Source organism: Barbus barbus (assembly GCF_936440315.1).
Source record: "Barbus barbus genome assembly, chromosome: 30".
NCBI lineage: Eukaryota > Metazoa > Chordata > Actinopteri > Cypriniformes > Cyprinidae > Barbus > Barbus barbus.
In genome coordinates, this window is record NC_136758.1 from 6,945,419 (window position 1) to 6,970,312 (window position 24,894).

The following is a 24,894-nucleotide window of genomic DNA, read 5'->3' on the forward strand; positions in this document are numbered from 1 at the left end:
GAAGGCGTTTACGAGGCAAACACGTACTGGTCCGCACGGACAACACTGCGACCGTTGCGTACATCAACCGACAAGGTGGTCTGCGCTCCCGTCGCATGTCGCAACTCGCCCGCCACCTCCTCCTCTGGAGTCAGAAGCATCTGAGGTCGCTTCGTGCTATTCATATTCCGGGCTTGCTCAACCAGGCAGCCGACGAGCTGTCACGAGCTGCGCTCCCCAGAGAGTGGAGACTCCATCCCCAGACGGTCCAGCTGATTTGGAGACGTTTCGGACCCGCTCAGGTAGACCTGTTTGCGTCTCTAGAAACCTCTCATTGCCAGAGTTTTTACTCCCTGACCGAGGGAACACTCGGCACGGATGCACTGGCACACAGCTGGCCGCAGGGCCTTCGCAAGTATGCGTTTCCCCCAGTGAGCCTTCTCACACAAACAATATGCAAGATCAGGGAGGACGAGGACCAGGTCCTGCTCGTGGCGCCGTACTGGCCCACTCGGACTTGGTTCTCAGAACTAATGCTCCTCGTGACAACTCCTCCTTGGCAGATTCCTCTGAGGAAGGATCTACTGACTCAGAGACGGGGCACCTTATGGCACCCGCGTCCAGACCTCTGGAAGCTACATGTCTGGTCCCTGGACGGGACGCGGAGGTTCTAGGTGACCTACCCCAAGGGGTAGTTGACACCATCACTTCGGCTAGAGCGCCGTCCACGAGACAGGCCTACGCCTTGAAATGGAACCTGTTCGTCGAGTGGTGTTCTTCTCACCGAGAAAACCCCCGAAAGTGCCCAATCAGAGTCGTGCTTTCCTTTTTGCAGCAGGGGTTGGAGCGAAGGCTGTCTCCCTCCACCCTTAAAGTCTATGTGGCTGCGATTGCTGCCAACCATGACCCCGTGGAAGGGAAGTCATTGGGTAAGCATGACTTGGTCATCAGGTTCCTTAGGGGGGCAATAAGGTTAAATCCTCCACGGCCCCCCTCTATACCCTCTTGGGACCTGTCTCTAGTGCTCAAAGCACTACAGCAGGCCCCATTTGAGCCTTTGCAGTCAGTTGAGCTGCAGTTTCTTTCAATGAAGACTCTGCTCCTGCTTGCATTGGCCTCCATCAAGAGGGTAGGGGACCTGCACGCATTTTCGGTCGACGATTCGTGCCTAGAGTTCGGGCCGGCTGACTCCCAGGTAATCCCGAGGCCCCGGCCTGGCTACGTGCCCAAGGTTCCCACTACTCCCTTCAGGGACCAGGTGGTGAGCCTGCAAGCGCTGCCCTCGGAGGAGGCAGACCCAGCCCTTGCTTTGCTTTGTCCCGTCCGAGCGCTAAGATGCTACGTTGACAGGACACAAAGCTTCAGGACCTCAGACCAGCTCTTTGTCTGTCACGGAGGCTGGCAGAAGGGGAAGGCCGTCTCCAAGAAGAGGATGGCCCACTGGATAGTGGACGCCATCACCCTGGCTTATCAGGTACAGGGTGTTCCCTGCCCGTTCAGGTTGAGAGCTCACTCTACTAGAGCTGTTGCATCCTCCTGGGCGTTGGCTCGTGGCGCCTCGCTGGCAGATTTGTAGAGCTGCGGGCTGGGCGACCCCTAACACGTTCGCTAGGTTCTATAGCCTTTGTGTGGAACCGGTTTCCTCCTGTGTTCTCACCTCAAACGTGTAGAAGCACTGAGAGGTTCCGTTTTCGGGTCGGCTTGCTAAAACTGCTCCAGAGAGTCCGTACTGTAGACCCTGTCGAGTTCCTCCGTCCCCTCGGCAGTCAGATGTGGCGGAGCATCTGACACCAGGCCCTCACTCGCTGAATCCATGAGAACCGATAGAGGGCTGGGTTCCATATGAAAGGCCTAGTTGGATCCCATATGTGTATAGTCCACGGTATAGCCTGAGAGCCCGTATTTCCCTGGCAGGTCTTCTGCCAATCTCCATGAGGTACAAATTCCTCTAAAATTCCATATGCGAGATCATATGCGTAATTGCTCCGAACCTCCTGCGGGAAGGGCGAGCTTCCGTAGCGTCCGGTTCCAACTGGAACGGGTACGTTTTCGCAGTGTTATCCAGTCTTACTGAGTGCGTAGTGCCATGGCAACAGTAGCTGGTCTTCTGTGGTAGCTCTGACCTGCGCCAAAAAATAGGGGCTCAGGAGGCTTCCACAGGACACTGGAAGGGGTAGTACCCGTGGCCCTTTGGTAGGGATCCCAATTCGTCGGTCACCGACGTGACTCGGAGTGACCGACTGATAGGGAACGTCTCGGTTACGTATGTAGCCCTCGTTCCCTGAAGAAGGGAACGGAGACGTCACGTCCCATCGCCACGGCTGCTGTACCACCGCTGAGCGGCCGGGTCACCGGCTCGGCTCCTCAGTGAAAACCTGAATATGCGCTGCACCCGCTGCCTACTTATACTCACGCTGTGATTAGCGGCAGCTGGATGCAAAAATCGCATGCCAATGTGCATTGGCTTGTTTAGATACTCTCGTAGGGGATTGGTCTCTCTAAGCGAGATCCCAATTCGTCGGTCACCAACGTGACGTCTCCGTTCCCTTCTTCAGGGAACGAGGGTTACATACGTAACCGAGACGTTTCATGGGGTTCATATAGGAGCAGTTCATCACTTAAGTGCAACGCAATATCGCGTTCGCGTTTTGAATTCATAACATAATATTTCTCAAGTAATTATGAGAAAATTGGGCTTTATTAATCGAAATTGTGGACTTGCAAATCATACTTTTTGTGAAAAGGAATACAATTTGCCTGCGTTTTACTGCCTCTAGTGTTCGTTTCAACTGGAAACTGCAGCGATTTGTGTGTATAGGTATGTTTTTTGAGTTTCGCAGAAATGTAGGTAGAGGCACGTATTTCCAATGAACCTATGTTGAAAAGGTGCTCTGTTGAATGATTATCTGGTGACTGTGGAGGACATTTAAGTGTAATGTACTTAATATCATGTACAAGTTTGAGAAGATTTGAGCTTTGTGACATGGTCTGTTATCCTGCTGGAAGTAGCCATTATTAGATGGGTTCACTGCAGTTATAAAGGGATGGACATAGTCAGCAATAATACTCAGGTAGGCTGTGGCATTTAAACAATGCTCAAGTGGCCTAAAGTGTGGAAAAAAACAAGAAAAAAAAAAAACACTTCCCGTACCAACACCATCATCCTGAAAGCCTGATACAAGGCAAGATGGATCTATGCTTTCATGTTAGTTTTAGTTCCAATTTCTGACCCTGCCATCTGAATTTTGCGGCAGAATTCAAAACTCATCAGACCAGGCAACACTTTCCCAGTCTTCTATTGTCAGGTTTTGGTGAGTCCATGTGAACTATAGCCTCAGTTTCCTGTTCTTAGCTGACAGGAGTTCTATCTGGTGGTGTTCTGCTGCTGTAAGCCCAACGTGTTGTGCATTCAGAGATAATGTTCTGCAGATCTCAATTGTAACAAGTAGTTATTTGAGTTATTGTTGTCTTTCTATCAGCTCGAACCAGTCTGGCCAGTCTCCTCTGACCTCTGGCATCAACAAAGCATTTTCGCCCACAGAACTGCCACTCACTGCATATTTTCTATTTTTCGTACCATTCTCTGTAAACCCTAGCGATGGTTGCACCTGAAACTCCCAGTAGATCAGCAGTTTCTGAAATACTCAGACCAATCCATCTGGCACCAACACCCATGCCACATTCAAAGTAACTTAAATCAACCTTTTTCCCCAGTTTGATACTCGGTTTGAAAATTGTCTTGACTACATGCCTAAATGCATTGAGCTGCTGCCATGAGATTGACTGATTAGAAGTTACATCATGTTACATTATAACTTTTTATGAAATAAACTCTTCCAGATGGCAGTGCTATACTTGGCAGGCAGTCATCCTATATATAAATCGAACCACTTGCAGTGTAGTTCATTGATTTTTGTTGATCATAATGGCATTCTTTTGTTTTGCACTGCTCATCAGTCACAGTGTCATACGCAATGTGACTATCGTAGGGAAGGGCAAGGCTTTTCAATTGGATTTGTCAATGCATAAATTAGATAAATATAATAATGCATGCCTCTTATTTGATTTCAACTAAAGCATGTAAAAGTAAATTTAAAAAGTGACATCCTACATTTTTACTTCCAAAAATGACAGTACTTGTAATGCATTACCAATAACATTTTGTTGTGACCACTAGGCCATGGCTCTGACTATTCATGTATTTTTAATTTCACTATGGATGACAAGTTTTGAGTGGTTTGACTGCAGCAGCACACACTGCAGTAGACAACTTTGGCTGGTGGTCAAAGACAACATTTCTTGAACTATAGAAGAATGTAATCCTTTGCTCCAGGGAGAAGTGTCACTCAGCAGATTTTTTAAATCTGCCAGGACAATCAGAAAACCGCTTAGTCATCACTCTTCAAATACTTCAATATGTCTCCATATCCAACTGGCCAGTTGTGATACTCGCATGGTAGGTCGACGATAATCCAAATCCTAAAGCCTAGAATGACCTCAAGACCTTACAATGATAAAAAAGTTCCCTGATCCTTTTAAGTCACTTTATTTTATTTCTGTACTTGCCTGAAACGTTACTAATATTTCTGAAATTGTCTAAAAATGTTTGCATGCATTGCTGCTGCTACTCCTTTTTTACTCATATAGGTTGACGAAGCACATGACGTGCCCTTCAGAAATGCAATTCAACTAATCAAATTGATGTCAATGACTGATAATGACAGTAGAGGACATGAAATGGACATGAAATAATGAAGGCAAATAGGTTTAATGTGATTAGACTATGACGCAAGTCAGGCTCAAACTTGTGTTCCTCACATAAGAACCAAGGCTCAATGTGTTGAGGCTGTGCTAGGGCACAGCCCCGTTTTGTGCTAGTATTATTATCTCACATATATGCTGAAGGTCTGAATGAATTCAGATGAAGCTGGAAGTCAGAGCAGATTCCTGCCCACTGTCAGTTTCTCTTAAGGGGGATGTCAGATGAGGACTTTTCTATGCGTGCTTTGTAGTCTAGATAGCAGTACTTATTGAAGAGCTGCAGGGAGAACAATAAATCAAACATGTGAAACTTGTAAAATTCTGTTGAGACAATAGTAGGCAAGAATAAATGGAAATCGCACCTACATATCTTTAAGCTTGAAAACTTGATGGAATCTGCTAGCTCTCACATCATCAGTTCACAGCAGATGCTGATTGCTCTGTGTTGTGTCTACAGCCAATGAGCTGAACATTTAAGTTGTTTGGTTCTATGTTTGCTGTAAGCAAGACTTACAGAAATCCTTCACTTCCCCAGCTCCACTCGAACAGATCTGCTACGGGCCATTTTATGTATTCTACCTGAACTTAACTTTGGACATTCTTTATCTCCCTTTGTCTACAATTCAGTATTCCAATATCTCCATCCAAATGGCATCTCAGGCCCACATAATCCATGTGAGATACATCGGAGAGTTCCACTCATGCTGCTGAGAAAGCAAGGCATTCCATGTCGCTCGTTAGGGAAACACCAAACCATCGCTGAGCAGCTGGCACTGTCATAAAAGCAGCACTGGGTGATTTTACGAGGTTTTGGGCACCACAGGTAGTGCCGTAGAATGAGTGTCTCTGCATAAAATCCTAACAAACCTAGTATGACTTTCCTGACAGCTTTTTTTTTATTATTATTTTACTGTTCCATCACAGGCGGCCGCTCTGGGTAGGCTATGCTAATTTTCTTATTGATATGATTCCCTGTTCCAAAGAGGAAACTAATAAAAACAGGATAAGAGAGTCTGTCACCATGCCAAAGCGAGGAAATGGAGGTAAACACCCACACAGTGAATCTAGTGCCATCTGTTTCAATTGGACAACAGTGAGATGGAGTTATGGCCCTTACAGGAAACAAACACAACAATAGAATTGATGAATGTACAGGTGCATCTAAATAAAAAATAGAATATCATGAAAAGTCTTTATTTTCTGTAATTTAAAAAAAAAAAAAAAAAAAAAAAAAAAGCTAACTTCCTTATATTCTAGATTCATTGCACACAAACTGAACTATTTCAAGAGTTTTTTTTTTTTTTTTTTTTTGATGGTTACAATTTACAGCTTAGGAAAATTACAAATTCATTATCTCAAAACTTAAAAGTATTTTCTCAAAGACAAATAAAAAAAATAAAAATTATAAAACAAATTTTCTAGATCTCCAAAGTAGGTTTAATTATGCACTCAATACTTGATGGGGGCTCCTTTTGCACAAATTACTACTTCAATGTGGCGTAGCATGGTGGCGATCAGCCTGTGGCACGGCTGAGGCGTTATTGAAGCTCAGGTTGCTTTGATAGTGGCCTTTAACTATCAAAAGATGCTTCTGATGTTGTTTCTGTTTCAGAAGTGGCTTGGTAACCCTTTTCCTGAAGACGTCTGAGCGTGCTGACTCTTGATGAACTGACTCCAGCTTCAGTCCACTCCTTGTGAAAAGTGTTTGAATTGGCTTTGCTTGACAGTATTCTCAAGCTTGCTGTCATCCCTGTTGCTTCTATACATTTTCCTAGTCAATTTCTTCCTTCCAGTCAACTTTGCATTAAATATGCTTTGATACAGCACTCTGTGAACACCCACCCCTTGACCTTCTTTGACTTACCCTCTTTGTGGAGGGTATCAATGATTGTCTTCTGGACCATTGCCAAGTCAGCTGTCTTCCCCCATTATTGTAGTTTCAAAGAAGAAGAGATACCCAGAATTTATACTGTAGGGATGGTCAATTAATTATACTCATTAATGATACTCAAAAGTAAATATTCTAATATTTTGAGATACCGGATTTTTTGACTTTCATAAGCTGTAAGCTCTAATCATCAAAATTAAGCAAACAAGTTTTTTTTTTTTTTTTTATGTTTTACTTGATATGTAATGGATCTAGAATATATGAATTGAAATGTTATAAAAAAAGATAACTTTTTCACAATATTCAATTTTTTTTTAAATTAACCTATATTTATCACCACATGACAGAGGCCACGCCCCCAGCAATTTTTTTTTCATGCAGTTTTTCACTACAGATTGTTACCACAACCTTATCACAGGGGTAGTCCTACTAGAGCCATCTGGGGTTAAGAGCCTTGCACCAAGAAACAATGTTGATAGATCATAGCTTGTGATTTGTGGGGATAAAAGTAGCCTTCTGGTTACCAGCTCTGAGCTTTAACCACAAAACCAGGGCTTTTCAGCTCCAGTCCTTCAGGCTTAAAGGCTTAGTTCACCCAAATATGAAAATGCTGTCATTAATTACTCACCCTCATGTTGTTTCAAACCTGTGAGACCTCCGTTCATTTTCAGAACACAAATTAAGATATTTTTCATGTATCCATAGACAGCAAGGGTCCTTACATAATCATGGTCCAGAAATGTAGTCAGGAGATAAAATAATCCATGTGACATCAGGGGTTCAACTGTAATTTTACGAAGCTACGAGAATACTTTTTGTATGCAAAAAAAATAATGAATTTATTCAACAGTTTGTCTCCTCTATGTCAGCGTAGCACCATTTTGGAGAAGATCCGCTGGACGGAAACTGCGAACGTTCTTCTGTGTTAGCCGCAACGTGCGGATACGTCTTCTACGTATATTTACGCTTTGATTTGAATGAAAACAGCACATCCGGTATGCGACTAACACAGAGGAGCGTACGCAGTTTCCGTCCTGTTCTCCAAAATGGTGCTAGGGTGATTTTTTTTTTATTCTCGTAGCTTCGTAAAATTACGGTTGAAGCCCTGATATCACATGGATTATTTTACCGATCTTCTTGCTGCGTTTTGACCTTGATCGTGGAAGGGCACTTGCTGTCTATGGCGGCTCTGAGAGCTCTCAGATTTCATAAAAAATATCTTAATTTGTGTTCCAAAGATGAGCAAAGGTCTTATGGGTTTGAGGGTGAATTTTTTGGTGAACTATCCCTTTAAGGCCGTTGTCCTCCAGATTTTACTTTCAACATTCAAACAAATTGCGCATTTCTACATCCATTATTGAATTTTAATGCATTAGCATGATGTTTTAGATATTTTATTGCAGTGGTTGCATTTTATTGCAGTATCACTAGTTGTAGTTTAGAAATGTTTATTTCTATTTTGTCTGTTTTCTAGTTTCAGTTAATTTTTTATTTGAGTTTTAGTCATGAATGACGGCTAAAGCTGCTAAAGGTATTATTTAAATGACTCAATCTAATGTTATTACTATCTAGTGCCATAGATAGATATTAAAATATATAATACACTTAGAATATATATATACTGTGTATATATATATATATATATATATATATATATATATATATATACTGTGTGTTTATATATATATATATTCTAAGTGTATTATATATTTTAATATATATGTATATATATATATATATATATATATATTAGTTAAATGTATTATTATTATTATTATTAATCAATCAATTTATTAATTTAATTAACAATGAACAAAATTCTTACAACATTTATTAATCTAGGATAATCTTAAACATATTATTGTTCATGGTTAATTCATGATTATTCATAAAATATTAAGCAATGTTTATTTATACAATACTAATTTATACCAAAAAATAATTAATAAAAAAAAATCTACCAAGTGAATGAATAATGAATGCTGTGATAATATTACAATTTGTTATTTAACGATAGCGGTTGCATTAACTAAAGCTAACATAAACAATTTTATGATAAAGTGTTACTAAAATCACTTTTATTCCTCAGTTTGGTATCTTTGCCATTCTGAGCCCAGTTTGTGACACTGAGATTAGATTTCTCCTGCAACTCTGAAGGAGACTGATGTCAGATTACTACAGCATGTTTTTTTTTCTCTGGAGAAAACTCTAGATTCATCCATTCTATCTCATTGCTGTCTAGAAGAAACAACTGATCTTGTGTGGATTTTCTATCCTAAGGGCCTTGTCCCCATGTTATAGCTTGTACCAAATTTTAAACAATTACATTTTAAACTAATCAGTCATGTCAACGATACACAATGCTCACCCTTGGAAACAATGTTGGATGCTTAGACCGCATTCTCTAGTGTGATGATGTATAATATTTCATTTAGGCAGGGAATGAGGGCATAATGTGTAACTCTACACATTCCGAAGTGTCATCGGAAAGGGAAATGGCAGAGAGGATGGAATAAATGGCAGCCGCAGTGCTGCCGTGTCAAATTGATGTGTGGCAGAAAATGGCGTCAGATACAAATTGCTGGGCAAATATTTCATGGAGCAAGTGAGCCATTCAACATCAGTGGCACTCTCTCTCATGCCAACGGAGAGAGATTAGGATGCTTGTGAAGCACTCAGATCTTATAAAGATTTATATCTCATCGTGTCTAATGATGCTTTAAAAATCATCACACTGTGAGGATCAAAGTGCCAGCCATCAAGAGAGAATATTCCCTGCACATATTATTTATGTATGTTCAGGTTAAGCTGTCTGCTTGGCTGTGTATTAGTTGTCTTTAATGCAAGGATACAATATTGAAAGATAAAACAAACTGGGATTATAAATTAATATGTTTTAAACATCACAGCAAACAACTGTAAAGCCCTATACACTTCTTCTGGGAAGTAAACTGCTTTTTCTTCGTGCTGTTGCCAGGGTCTAGAAGGGCAAATGTATGATGGAGTCAGTGTCAAGTTGATTCGATCTGCCAAGCGCTGAAGCAAGCGCATTGGTTCTTTCAGAGAAATCTAGATACCATAAGGCTCACAAATAAACGATCTCATCCTGTTTAATCCTAGAGGTTTGCATTAACGATTCCCATTCCTGTTCTTTTCCAAGCTGTGCAATATCCTGTGCTGATCTCCTTCAAATCCCTCTAAAGAGCCCCCTCAGACGACTCACAATTTAGTGCAAAATCAAAACGTGGAACTCAAGAGGATTCTTTTTTTTTTTTTTTTTTGTCAATGTCCTCTTAGCACTTTAGTCTTGTCATTCTTGTGTCATCACTGACCTCGCATTTCATTGAATGTGTCAGAGTCGTTGTTTGAAGAGTTGATTGCAGCCTCAGCAGGAAGTGAATTGTATGAAACATTTGGAAAGTCCTGTATATACTAACCATAAACATTGCAATCTGATTCATGTTCACAATTCATGTGCATTTACATGAAGTTTGAACAAAACTTCAGCATATGCCATTCCCAACCGTCACATTCGTAACTCAAGCCATACATTTAACATTTATTAAATATTTAGTCTCCTCCACTAGTTCATAAGATGAAAGGCAAAAATAAACACAGTATGTGAATCTATGTGATATATGAATCTGATCCAATTTATCAGATTATTTCAGGTCTACACCACTCTTTTCAACCAAATTCCAATCGAAACTTGCTCAGTCAGATAATTTTGCAGTGTGTACATAAAATCTATTCCAATCCAAATTAACCTTCAAGCTGATTACCAACCAATTATTTGGTTGCATTTAAATGTAGCTACTGAATTAAATGTGAGTGGAATACTGTGGATTATCTATGCATGTAAAATCAAAAGTCCTTTTTAGTCTTTATTTGATTGATTGACAAATAAGTCACATATTTTTTTTTGTGACTTATTCTGAACAAAAAGTTGATGTCAACCAGATAAAGTTAGCCAGTCGATAAATACTCATGATATGCCCACAGGGGATCAATTTCAGGTACCCTAAGCACTATAATCATAAAAACGACTAATGCTAATTAAGTGTAGTTGCATAGCGTTCTCTTTAGGCAAAGTGAGGTCTCTTAAAACTGCATTTGAGCTTGAATGGAGGGGGTAGTACCAGCCACTAAAAAACAATTAGTGGATGAGTAATGCTATCATTAATTATTTCTTATTAGAATGGCTACTTCTCTCATCTCAGTATAGAAAATGTCAGATAAAACAGTTCAGCTGCAATACTCACTTTCAAGGAAGCATTCCATGCTCAGAGTGAAGTTATCCACAGCAAATGCAATTCCTGCACTAGAGGAAATATCAGCACTGAACTGCAGGTAGAACCTGAACATGTGACAGAGAAAAACAGAGATAAATTAGAGAGAGAGATTATATATATATATATATATATATATATATATATACATATATATATATATATATATATATATATATATATATATATATATACATATATATACATATATATATACATATATATACATATATATATACATATATATATATATATATATATATATATATATATATATATATATACATACATATATATATATATATACAGGTGCTGGTCATAAAATTAGAATATCATGAAAAAGTTGATTTATTTCAGTAATACCATTCAAAAAGTGAAACTTGTATATTAGATTCATTCATTACACACAGACTGATATATTTCAAATGTTTATTTCCTTTAATTTTGATGATTATAACTGACAACTAATGAAAGTCCCAAATTCAGTATCTCAGAAAATTAGAATATTGTAAAAATGTTCAATATTGAAGACACCTGGTGCCACACTCTAATCAGCTAATTAACTCAAAACACCTGCAAAAGCCTTTAAATGGTCTCTCAGTCTAGTTCTCTAGGCTACACAATCATGGGGAAGACTGCTGACTTGACAGTTGTCCAAAAGACGACCATTGACACCTTGCACAAGGAGGGCAAGACACAAAAGGTCATTGCTAAAGAGGCTGGCTGTTCACAGAGCTCTGTGTCCAAGCACATTAATAGAGAGGCGAAGGGAAGGACAAGATGTGGTAGAAAAAAAGTGTACAGGCAATAGGGATAACCGCACCCTGGAGAGGATTGTGAAACAAAACCCATTCAAAAATGTGGGGGAGATTCACAAAGAGTGGACTGCAGCTGGAGTCAGTGCTTCAAGAACCACCACGCACAGACGTATGCAAGACATGGGCTTCAGCTGTCGCATTCCTTGTGTCAAGCCACTCTTGAACAAGAGACAGCGTCAGAAGCGTCTTGCCTGGGCTAAAGATAAGAGTGGTCCAAAGTTATGTTCTCTGATGAAAGTAAATTTTGCATTTCCTTTGGAAATCAAGGTCCCAGAGTCTGGAGGAAGAGAGGAGAGGCACATAATCCACGTTGCTTGAGGTCCTGTGTAAAGTTTCCACAGTCATTGATGGTTTGAGGTGCCATGTCATCTGCTGGTGTTGGTCCATTGTGTTTTCTGAGGTCCAAGGTCAACGCAGCCGTCTACCAGGAAGTTTTAGAGCACTTCATGCTTCCTGCTCCTGACCAACTTTATGGAGATGCAGATTTCTTTTTCCAGCAGGACTTGGCACCTGCACACACTGCCAAAGCTACCAGTACCTGGTTTAAGGACCATGGTATCCCTGTTCTTGATTGGCCAGCAAACTCGCCTGACCTTAACCCCATAGAAAACCTATGGGGTATTGTGAAGAGGAAGATGCAATACGCCAGACCCAACAATTCAGAAGAGCTGAAGGGCACTATCAGAGCAACATGGGCTCTCATAACACCTGAGCAGTGCCACAGACTGATCGACTCCATGCCACGCCGCATTGCTGCAGTAATCCAGGCCAAAGGAGCCCCAACTAAATATCGAGTGCTGTACATGCTCATACTTTTCATGTTCATACTTTTCAGTTGGCCAACATTTCTAAAAATATTTTTTTTTTGCATTGGTCTTAATTGATATTCTAATTTTCTGAGATACTGAATTTGGGACTTTCATTAGTTGTCAGTTATAATCATCAAAATTAAAGGAAATAAACATTTGAAATATACCAGTCTGTGTGTAATGAATGAATCTAATATACAAGTTTCACTTTTTGAATGGTATTACTGAAATAAATCAACTGTTTCATGATATTCTAATTTTATGACCAGCACCTGTATATATATATATATATATATACACTGTAAAAAAACTGTGAAAACGCTACAGTAAAAACCTGATATGAGCTACACTTTGTTTTGATAGTCTAGTTTGATAGTCCATTTCAACTAATTCTCATTAATTTGCAACTACGTCTACTAACTCTCAGAGTAGACTGTTAGGTTAGGTTTATGGTTAGTAAAATAAGTTGATAGATACTTGCAAAGTTTCTCATAGTATGTGGTATGTTGTGGACCCATCAAAATAAACTGATAGAAGATATTAAGCAGACTCTACTAATAGTATAATGACTGTTAGTTGACATGAAGTAGCAAATTTACTTACTGTTAGTACAGTGTCTAAAGTGTACTATCGAAATAAAGTGTTACCCATATATATATATATATATATACATACACACACACACACACACACACACACACACACAGGTACATCTCAAAAAATTAGAATATTGTGGAAAACATTTTATTTGTATTGTAACATTTCAAAAAGTGAAACTTTCATATATTCTAGATTCATTACGTGTAAAGTAAAACATTTCAAAAGTTATTATTATAATTTTTTTGGAGTGTGTGTTTATTGAGGGAAAAGTCATAGTTAATAGTGAATTAGTGTTCCCTATTCTAAAGTGTTACCGTTTGTTTTAATTTTGATGATTATAGCTTACGGCTCATGAAAGTAAAAAAATATATAGTATCTCAAAATATTAGAATATTTAAATTTGAGCTTTATTAAATGACCATTCCTACAGTATAAATTCCGGGTATCTCTTGTTCTTTGAAACCACAATAATGGAGAAGACTGCTGACTTGGCAATGGTCCAGAAGACAATCACTGACACCCTCCACAAAGAGAGTAAGTCACAGAAGGTCATTACTGCAAGGGGTGGCTGTTTACAGAGTGCTGTATCAAACCATATTAAATGCAAAGTTGACTGGAAGGAAGAAATTGGGAAGGAAAAGGTGCATAAGCAACAGAGATGACCGCAAGCTTGAGAATACTGTCAAGCAAAGCCGTTTCAAACACCTGGGAGAGCTTCACAAGGAGTGGACTGAAGCTGGAGTCAGTACATCAAGAGTCACCACGCTCAGACGTCTTCAGGAAAAGGGCTACCAAGCCAATTCTGAAACAGAAACAACGTCAGAAGCATCTTACCTGGGCTAAAGAGAAAAATAACTGGACTGTTGCTCAGTGGTCCAAAGTCCTCTTTTCAGATAAAAGTAAATTTTGCATTTATTTTGGAAATTAAGGTATGGAGTCTGGAGGGAGACTGGAGAGGCACAGAATCCCAAGCTCCTTGAAGTCCAGTGTGACGTTTCCTAAGTCAGTGATGATCTGGGGTGTCTTGTAGTCTGCTGGTTTTGGTCCATAGTGTTTTATCAAGTCCAAAGTCAATGCAGCAGTCTACCAGGAGATTTTAGAGCACTTAATGCTTCCATCTTCTGACAAGCTTTATGGAGATGCTGATTTCCTTTTCCAGCAGGACTTTAGCACCTCCCCACAGTGTCAAAACCACTTCCATTTGGTTTGCTGACCATGATATTACTGTGCTTGATTGACCAGCCAACATGCCTGACCTGAACCCCTATGGGATATTTTCAAGAGAAAGATGAGAAACAGTGTCTCAGCAGTGTCACAGGCTGATCGCTTCCATGCCACGCCTCACTGATGCTGGAAATTTTGTGCTAAAGAAGCCCCGTCCAAATATTGAGTGCATAAATTAACATACTTTAAATCCCAGGATTTATTCAAAATAATGTAGCAAGAGGAATATGATGGATTCTACTGTATACAGTTGTGGTGGCTTGGACATATACCTTAGCTTAGTGCTTAAACCTTGTATTGTTATAATTAAAATAAAATTTTAAAGGAATGCTATGGTAACAATTAACAATTAACAGAATATTGTGAAAACGTTCATCTTTTTATTGTAACTTATTTCAAAAAGTGAAATTTTCATATATTCTAGATTCTTTACATGTAAAGTAAAACCTTTCAAAACTTTTTTTTTTAATTTTTTAATTTTTTTTGATGATTAGAGTCTACAGCTCATGAAAGTCAAAAATCCAGTATCTCAAAATATTAGAATATTTCCCAAGATCAATCAATCAATCAAAAAAAAAAGTACTTCTAAAACAGACAAGTTCAAGTTTTTTACAACCCCTTGCCCTCTATACCAATAAATGGGTCAGAATTGGCTCTTTCATAGAGCATGAAGCTTTGCAGAAGTGTTGAATAAATCTAAAAAACTTGTACTACAACAAGAAAAGGAAGGAGGACAGGAATGAAATTTTAATCGTCCTCTGTGGACTGGAATTAGCGAGGCTACGGATAACAAGAGCGGAGGTTGGAGCTTGGGGAATAGTGGGGGTTTTGGGAGGGTTAGATGAGATTCCAATCAAACATGTAGAGATGTAAGAGTAAGGAGGGCAGAGGAAAATAGAAAGCTGTTACAAGTCAAGCGCAGTTGCTAATTGGAGTGAAAGTGTGGATGAATGGTGAGTCTCTTCATTGATTTTTTTTTTTTACTTCTGGGTAGAGTGATATGTTGAGCACGGGATGTGCAGTGCTGTGCCGAGACCACAGGGACGTGGCACCAGTGGAATTCATTAGGATTTTAGAGTAAATGTGTGGGTTTATGTAAAGCCAAAGGTAAATGACTACAGCTTGCACAATGGTGGGTGGAAACCTATTGCATATGCACCTAAAACTTGAATTTGCATTCATTCATTCTTGCCATTGTTTACCTGATTATGCTATCGTTAAAAGTGCATACTCCGACCACGTTCAGCATAAATTTGATGGTTGTGACTAGACTTACAGATCCACCAAACCGAAGAGTGGTAGGGTAATGAGTTTCCACCCTTTCCCCATATTAGCTTCACGTGTTGAGTTCCAGAGACTCCGTTGACCCTCAGGACCTGTGCTGTTCTCTACAATCCAGAGTGATAGCATTCCATTTGAAGATCCACACACCCAGAACTTGACCTATAGAAGAGACCACAAAATCAGATTTAAACATTGATGCGTGTGCCGTCAACCATTTCTTTTCCAACGTTGGCAGGCATTTCATGAATGATTACGCATACTCTATTCTCAGCCTCAGTCTTTTCACTGATCGTTTGATGCATACTGCACACAAAAAAGCCAACAACTGGCTGAAAACCAGCAGTTACAATATGCAAAGTAAATTTGGTTTATTACAGAAAGTTCCTTATTCACAGAAGTTTTTGCCGGGAGCTTTGCCAGCCATCTTTTGAGTGGCACAATTAACGTTTGTATACATTTGGTACTAAGCATTTTTTAAGTAAGTCATCAAATGATTGAGATGAATGTTTGAAACAGGAACATATCCAGATGCGCAGTGCAGTCAAGCACACTTTAGGCCTTTAAAAGAGCACTCGGGTGCTTTGTTAGCAGTGGAGAAGTGATACTGCATAGTCCCAGCAAAGTACACCAGACATTGGTAGTCTGCTGGATTTTTCACGACCTAGCACTCAGATTTGCATAATTCATTTAAGGTACCAGGTGCAAAAACAATGCAGACAGTTCATGCAAATTAATAAAGCAGGAGGTGGAATTTTAACAATTGGGCTCTATATATCCATAAGCAGAACAGGGTTTTTTTTGTCATATATGTTAAAGTAATATTCAGAGTTCAACACAAATTGAGCTCAATCAGAAATACAGTGGTCTACAGTTGTCGTTTATGAACCAGGGCTGCTGCACCATTATGTTTTTAAATTACATCATTATGGATTTCATATTTAACCACTCTACAATAAATTGTGGTCAGTCACTTTTCCGTGTTGATTAGCGGTTCTTAGTCAAATGAAGGCTTTATATCGATGTCAAAAGTCTGGCTCTTTGAGGAAACGTGTGATATAGCGCAGGCTGTAATGCATATATCACATCTGCTCGGAGGTTCATCTATTATGAGGGACCTTTATGTCGGGCGACTTGCAGTGGGTTGTGAAAACGGCAGCTGTTGAAAGGAGCAAGGCTTCTCCTATTACAGAAGTCACGCTGAGAACAGTGGCTAGGGGGAGAGATCACAGTCGTAATCTACAGTCTTGGTTCGTGTCTGGATCTAGTCCAGTATGCTGTCATGGCCCGTTGTGCCTCCACACCGCTCTGGGCACCGTTAATACAAGAGTAAGCCCTCACCTCACATCTATCTAAAGCTGTCAGTCAAGACTTCTCATAAAGCCCAAACCAACACCCACTTCTCCACCTGTGTTTCTGTTTGTCTACACTCCATAATCTCCCTGACATTTTCTCAGTTTTTCTTACTTTCAATTCTTTATCCCACTGTTTCTCTCTCTTCTCCATCTCTGTCAGTCTGCATACCCTCCGTTCCCTCTGAAACTGGCTGTTTGAGTGTTTTTCTTCTTCAGGAAGTCTTTTGCAGTTGTGTAATTCACCCTACCCAGCAGGCTTGTGTGTGAGCCACAGACACTTCAAGGTCAAGGTCTATGAATTCTGAATCTAAAACGGAGACGGTCTTTCAAAAGCTTTCCATCTAGACGAGAGCCAGACATTTTTTTCCATTCTTCAAAACGGACATTAACATTTCACATTTGGTTGCCAAATTTCCATGTAATTACATTCAAATGACATTGAAATGTGGGTACAACAATAACCTTCTGACACTGGGCTACATTCTGTCAGTAGCTATTACAGAAGCAACTCATTAAAGCTATTGTGCATCCTAAAAATGTCACATATAGCCTTAAACACTGAAAAAGTACTAGGTCAAACCAAATCAACATTTTGAAATGTTTCATCATGGTTCTGTAAGCTAACAATGCATCCATTTGATAAAAGGACTATAATTTAAGAAAGTGAATACACATGCAAAACTGTGCACATTATGCAATAACCAATGTACATAGCAGTATGCTACATTGTAGTCACAATTCAGATGGGTATCTTGGAAATAAAAATGCAAATGTTTGTAATTTAAAATTTTTAATTTCATTTTTAATTTTAAATTAAAATTATGAGTCAAAATGAAAATGTTAAAAAATGCAGTTGGATATACTAGTGCAATAAGTGTTAAATACATTTAATATTTAATTTACTGGATGCTATTTACATATAATTTATACATTATTTTTGCTGGGACTATATTTAATCAAATGTTTAACTATATTTAAGATTACTGATTAATATTATTTTATGGTATTTCTCACCACCACTCTCTGGAGTTTGCACAGAGGTAATGTAAAACTGTTATGAACATACTGTATATTGTGTAAAAAAACAAACAAAAAAACTTTGTGTCATTTACCTGTCCAAAATTCTGTTATGCTGCTTGATAATGTTATTTGGGCCACACTTTATTTTAAGGTTGAATTCTCGCTATTAACAAATCTTTCGTCTCAATTAATAGTTAGTAAGGTAGCTGATAAGTTTAAGTATTAGGTGAGATTAGGGATATGGAATATGGTCTTGCAGAATATAGTACGTATGTAGTAATATAGTGAGTATAGTAATATAGTACTACTATAATACTTTAATAGTATAATACATAAAACAATTAAATAAAAAAGTATATGGTCCTTATACTTAAGTGTTACAGTTATTTGTTATAATATTGTTTTTATTTATTGTAATAATTTTAAATACATTGGTTTGTAACTCAAATAGTATTCATATTCTTCTAGTTATTACCCTATAGCGGCTAATGAATCTCTCTATATATTTAAAATAGCTTACATCTTTGCAAGATCAGGCACATGACAATGAATAGCTGAATTTTAGGGTGTATTCACACCAGGAAAGTCCACAAGTTCACTTGCTTTGGACCAGACCAAATACAAAATACCTTCAACACTGCCCTTTTTGCAAGTGAACCAGAAACTGTAAACAAAACCACATGTGTGCTTAAGGTCATTCATTCAACCGTAGCAGAGTTCGTTTGGAAGTGGTACGGTTGTTTGGTGTGCACCCGAGTGCGATTGCTGTATTCACACCTGCCCAAAAGATCCACACCAAGGGCGGGAACGAACTTGACAGGTGTATCCTACAAGGATATCATAATTTTTCAGGGTCTTTGGGGGTTTGAAAACACCCGCTATAAAAAATATATAATAGAGCAAGCTAACACACAACAGGCCTACCACAAATCTACTCTACACAGAGAAGGAACAAACTCTTAATGTTCCACTTAACCTGTATTCAGTCTACAGTACATACTGCATGTGGAGATGCATCAGTCATAAGTGGGTATATTATTTTTGGAACATACTCTCTCTTTCTGCTAATCTGTGGCCATTACCTCCTGCTGCATTATCCTAACAGCTATATAACCCGTATCAGTATTCAGAGCATTTCTTTAGGTGTAGCATTTATCGCTGCATGCATAGGGTAGAATACATTTGCAAATAAGGCTTGATGGAAACACCATTTCCTCAGAGATCCAGAGATACCGTGCATTATGGTCACTTGCGTAATGCAGAAACGTCGTCTTCTTACCATGCAAGGGGCGTTCCGTAGGGGGTAGAAGAAAAGCGGGCTTCGCACCTGGGCTGATCCTCGCTGACCTTTGGGCTGACTGTCGATGGCCAACAAGGCCCCTGCGGACAGAGTGATCAAAAACATGAAACAAACTTACACAACATATCATCTCTCCGAAGAAAAGATGAAAGATAAAAACAGACTAAAACCAGTCAGAAGCTTATTGTCAATCTTTAATAAAGATTATTTATTAACCACGTCTGCTTAAATTATTTCACTTTCTTTTTAATTTATCAAGGTTAGCACTCTTGACATCCAAACAAAGAAGAGTGCTGTTTTATTTAAATAAATAGTTAATCAAGCACAAGGTTAAGATCTTTAGGTGGAGAACCTGGGGATGGACAGCTGCTTCTGAGGCTTTGGGGGATGGACGGATGGGCCCTCCATTGTGGGCCCCTTCCTGGAACCAGTTGCCAGCCGCAATCCTCTCTTCCAAATGAGCAATAGCTGCCATTGAGGAACTGACCTGGTTGAGCAGAAGAAGACAATGAGACATTTTGAGAATACTAAGAGACCTGAGAGAAAAGGATTGAGAGGGATGAAAATAAAAAGAGAAATATGGGCTAACAATTGTATCCCTTAGCTAAAGAGCTTAGAAGCTTTGATGAGCAATAGTCTTTGACTGTTTTTTAAATGTCTGAAGAGGCATAAGACGACAGCTGAGTATTGCTGAGTGCAAATGAGGATATGGTTTTGAGGTAAAGGAACAGAAAGGCAGGGAAGAAAGTGTGTAGGAAGGCCATATCTGAAATGGCCTCAAAGCCCTTCCATCAATAGACAATTCATTCAACCCCGTGCAGGGCTGCAGGGGTGGCTCTGACCTTCATTAAGAAACATGGGGGAAAGAAACATGGTTGCCCTCCAGCGATCCACTGCATTATAGAGGATAAACTTCCTGCTGGCATCCAATTTACAAGCTTTGCTTGAGGTTCGTACAATCCAGAATTATACATATAAAAAGACATGCTTCTAAGCAGTAGCTACATGGGAACAAAGTGATTATGGGAAATGGCTCGTTGTTAAAAAAATAAAGAATTAGACTATTGAGAAAATATAGACCGCTTCCTTCCTCCATCCCTCTCTCCAAATTGTTTAAAAAAGACAAACATATTTCAAAAAGACCTTACGCTTGTATATCAATATTTTATCTTAATACATTTCATACTGGCAGGTATATTCATGCTCTGAAATGAATGTTTCATTCCAAAAAACAAACAAACAAACAAAAATTCACTCCCATTAAGATCTGGTTTTAAATCTTTTTGGATCTAGTATTAAATCTTTAGATTAGATAGATTAATGTAAAAAAAAAAAATTATATATATATATATATATATATATATATATATATATATATATATATATATATATTTTTTTTTTTTTTTTTTTTGAATAGAATAGAATAAAATAAAATAAAAATTTCTTAGGGTGAGAAAAATAAACAACAGCAACAACAACAACAGCAATAATAATAATAATAATAATACAAATGTGAAAATCTGACTAACTCTGAAAATCTGTCATATAATTGATCTTATATTCATAGGCAATCTTGTTTTAAAAATGTTTATGTACTGTATGACTTAATAACAACAAAACAAAATAACAATAATGGTATTATTCTATTACTATTTGGTTGAGATATAACCTTGACATTATTTTCTGAGTTTTCCTTCAAATTAACCTTAAATAGGCTTAATAACAGAACCACAACTGCAGTGACCTGTGCATCATTTCTTCATGTGGTCTTTAGAAGTCAATTTTCAACAAGCTTAACAACAAAGTTTATCAAAGAGTCAATCAAATCTTACTGTGCAAATTAAATGAGTGGAATGGGTTTGAAAGAGACTGATTAACGGGTTGCTAATCAATATTAATATCTGCGGTGGCATATTGAACATGAACAGTGACATTTAGCTTTGTTCTAACAATAAACAATGCTCAAAATCCTGTTAAAGCTCGAAATGCGTGTGTGTTGCCTTTCTCTTTGCACTGCAGGTGGACCCACTGAAATTTGATTACAGCTGCTGCATTGTATTGATCTGAGAGGTGTAAGGCAGGATCAGCTAATCATCCGCTGAGGGGAGATGCTCCAGTTCTCGACTCAGTACTATTAACCAGGAGAGAGTAAACACATCGACCAGCATGACCACACTCACGAGGATTAGCATGAAGAGCAATAACAGGGAAAGAGAGAGAAAGATGACTTAAGAAAGAAGAAACGCTCTGCGCAATTTGAATGACACAGGATAAGATTGCAGCTTTCTGTTTGGCATTAAGAAAAACTGCTGGCAGTATCTGTGCTGCGCTTTCAAAGCTGAAGGAACGGATCACTAATGAATACTCTATGATGGAATGAAATTGCATCATACAGGATAGATTTTGAAATAAAGGATCAGGACACTGTGAGCCTCTGATCTTTAAGGTAAGGGGAGTTTAGCGCAGAAATGAAGCAGGGAATGATGGATAAAGGTGGGGCCATCAGACAGAGACAATTACAGGAAAATAGGCTAAATGTGGGAGATATGTCATCAGAACTGAAATTGTTCAGTGGTAAAAAGTTTGAAAATGCAATGCAGCAATGGAAGTCTCTGTCAAAAATTCAGTGAAAACAATGGAAGTTTAACTAAAGCAACTAAAAAGCATATAGATGTACCTCATCCCACTAATTTGCATATATTTCACTCTGCTACTCTTATTAGGCCAATGCCTCACAGGTAGCTAACTTAAATTTGATATGATATACAGTTATCATATCTACAAAACATGTATTAGTAGTTAAATGTATTAAAGTATTAAATGAGTGCCATATTTGTAAAGGAATTAATGGATGAATGCATGAATGCATGAATGAATGAATGAATAAATAAATAAATACGTTTTTAAAAGGTTCTATACCATTATTTTATTTTAAAACATGCCTTGTTTATAGACCTTATCAGGCATGGATGAATTAATTAATGAATAGACAAACAAACAAATAAATAAATAAATAAATATTTTCATTCAGAAAGGATGCATTAAATTAGTAGGCAATTATATAGTAAATTAATGAACAAACAAACAGACAGCCAGCCAGACAGACATGTTTTGCTTTACTGTGATATATAAAAAAAAAAAACCTGAATATTTTGATCAAATATGTATGCACCCTCCACACACCAATTTATTGTGTGTGTGTGTGTTGTCCCTGTTTTTTTTTTTTGTTTTTGTTTTTTTGATAGAGTGTCTGGGATAACAATGAGTACTGAACCACAAAAACTCCTGAAATGTTCAATAAACACAACTTCTGTTATATAATGGGCAAACACACAATGGCTTCATTAAAGAGCTGCTGTTGCCCTCCTGAGCCCCCGTCTGCTGTCTTGTCCTCCAAATGAACGGCACTAATACTCACGGCAATGTTCCCCCTCATCGTCCCCTTGTGGACAGTCAGGGTTGAAGTCACACAGCTGGCTCACATTGATCTCCCGGCCCCCTCTGCAGTGATAGCGGCCCCGGAGAGTGACGTTTTGAGAGGTTCCTGGGTGGAGAAAGACAAGAGGGAACACTAATTACAAAGAAAGTTCCCCTGAAGGAGCCAAGGTTTAAATCCCTCAAGGGCACAACGGTGATAAAGCAGAATTTCAATCCCATTAACTCTCTGATTCCAGGGTCACCCTTGCTTAAGATGTAACATTTGCGCAAGCAGCACTGATCATTAACCATTAGCCCACCTTTACCTAATTTTTCTTGTTCATCTTCTTTCACACATTAGGTGATACAGGTTTACTTTATGTCTTTCCGATAGACTTTCCGCCAAAAAACTAAATCAGAGGGTTACATTAAAAGCTTCTGTGCAAACAAACACAAAGACATCAAGTATATGTGAAACTAAATGAGGCAGAAAGAAGACATAAAAGAGGCAAAGCCTCTCAGTAGTCACTTGTTTTTTATGGCTTCAATGACAGGAAAGGGTACTGACAAAGGGCATCAACAAATGAAAACACAAAGAGCCCTTTCCTGTCCAATAAAGATTCAACAGACACTCCAAAATTGTGTTAATGTAATGAGAACTCAAGCACAGCTCTAAAGAGATGGCTAGGATAACATTTTAACATTAACATATACAACTTCTGCCCTTTTGTGGGACGAGATACGGATCATTTTACTATAGCGCAATATATAGTTTTTCTTTTTGCATTGGGAGCATTAGCTTAACTCGCTTTAGAATATGTAGGACGGAACAATAGCCCAGATAAGTAGTATAGCAACTGGATTTATGTGAGTTGAGTCTGATAGCATCACAGCGAAAACAATGAGATGTAACCGCGGTTTGCATATCTATGCAAATGATAGACAGTCGCAGAGCTGTACAAACGGACCGGCTCACCAGGGGTTCATCATACTGCTGACAATGATACAGAGAGTGATTGTACAAAAAGAAAAATGAGGGGAAAAAACAGGCCCACTGATGTGTTTCACTTACTTCCTTCTTTAAGAAAAAAAAAAAAAAAAAAAAAAAAAAAAAAAAGGGAGATGTGATTTTATCACTGCACTACGGGCATAACACACCCTTGATCTGGGTGATGACAGATTTTGTTGGGAAGTCACATGACGAGAGATGCTCATCTGAGATAATACTGCTTCAACCACTAGAAATCAAGACAAGCTAAATAACTAAATGTCCAACATTGGGCAGGGATTTCCAAAATTTTAGCAATCGATTCCAAAAAGGAATAGTTTTGATATTGTTGAGGGGAGTCCGTTTTAAGACTTGGTATTATATTTATTGGGCAAATATGTGTTGGCTAATGCAAGTTCCAGTATTACAGACTTTAAAAGACCAACGTTCTGGAACTCTTGCTAGTACGTCAATGTATGATTGCAGAGATACAGGAGATAAATGAATGATGGTTTTACTTCTTCTTCATGTACCCTTAATTTAATTGTACCCTTAATGTAATGTCCTGGTAATATGTATGGACTTGAAGAAGAGTTGATTCCATCGATTGCTACCAATATTTGTACCACAGCAAACAAATAAGTAAGTAAATAAATAAATAATAAAACAAAACAACTAAATCAATGAATGGTAAGAAATTAAATTAAATCAGTTGCAACTTGTTAAACTTAAGACTGTACTCTTTAAAAGTACACTTATGCTGCCTTTTATTTCCTTAATGTTATATTATCTGCAAGTACATTTTTTTAAAATAAGATCTGAAGTACACAAAAAGTGCATATTCAATACAATTAAGTACACTTCTTTTTCACAATGAAACAAGGCCTTTACACTACAAATATTTTTAGACAAATTAGATTTTGTTTTCCTACCCTTTTTCATTACGCTATTCACTATTGCATTAGATTAACTTACATTAACACCTGCAAAACCAAACCAGGCAATGAGCCTGGGTAGCGCAAAACACTGAATGGGTGTATGGGTGAATGGATGTATCAAGCTCGGTGTCTATGGCAGTTGTGGCCCTGAATCATAATTCCTAGTAAAAGAGTTGATGAGAGAACACTGTGCTTAGACAAGGTGAGAATTCGTTTTTTTAAATACA

The 24,894-nt window shown here is 38.5% G+C and overlaps 1 protein-coding gene across 1 annotated transcript in view; it reads right to left on the minus strand.

Annotated features, from left to right (window-relative positions):
• LOC306850160 (ALK tyrosine kinase receptor) overlaps positions 1 to 24,894 on the minus strand; it is a gene marked incomplete at both ends in the record, with an annotated part of 456,170 nt that overhangs the window by 35,128 nt on the left and 396,148 nt on the right. Inside the window, 5 exons of the mRNA XM_079385625.1 lie at positions 10,891 to 10,985; positions 15,645 to 15,811; positions 19,304 to 19,404; positions 19,677 to 19,811; positions 22,743 to 22,868. Coding sequence (XP_079241751.1) covers positions 10,891 to 10,985; positions 15,645 to 15,811; positions 19,304 to 19,404; positions 19,677 to 19,811; positions 22,743 to 22,868 — 624 coding nt within the window. The remainder of the gene's footprint in view (positions 1 to 10,890; positions 10,986 to 15,644; positions 15,812 to 19,303; positions 19,405 to 19,676; positions 19,812 to 22,742; positions 22,869 to 24,894) is intronic.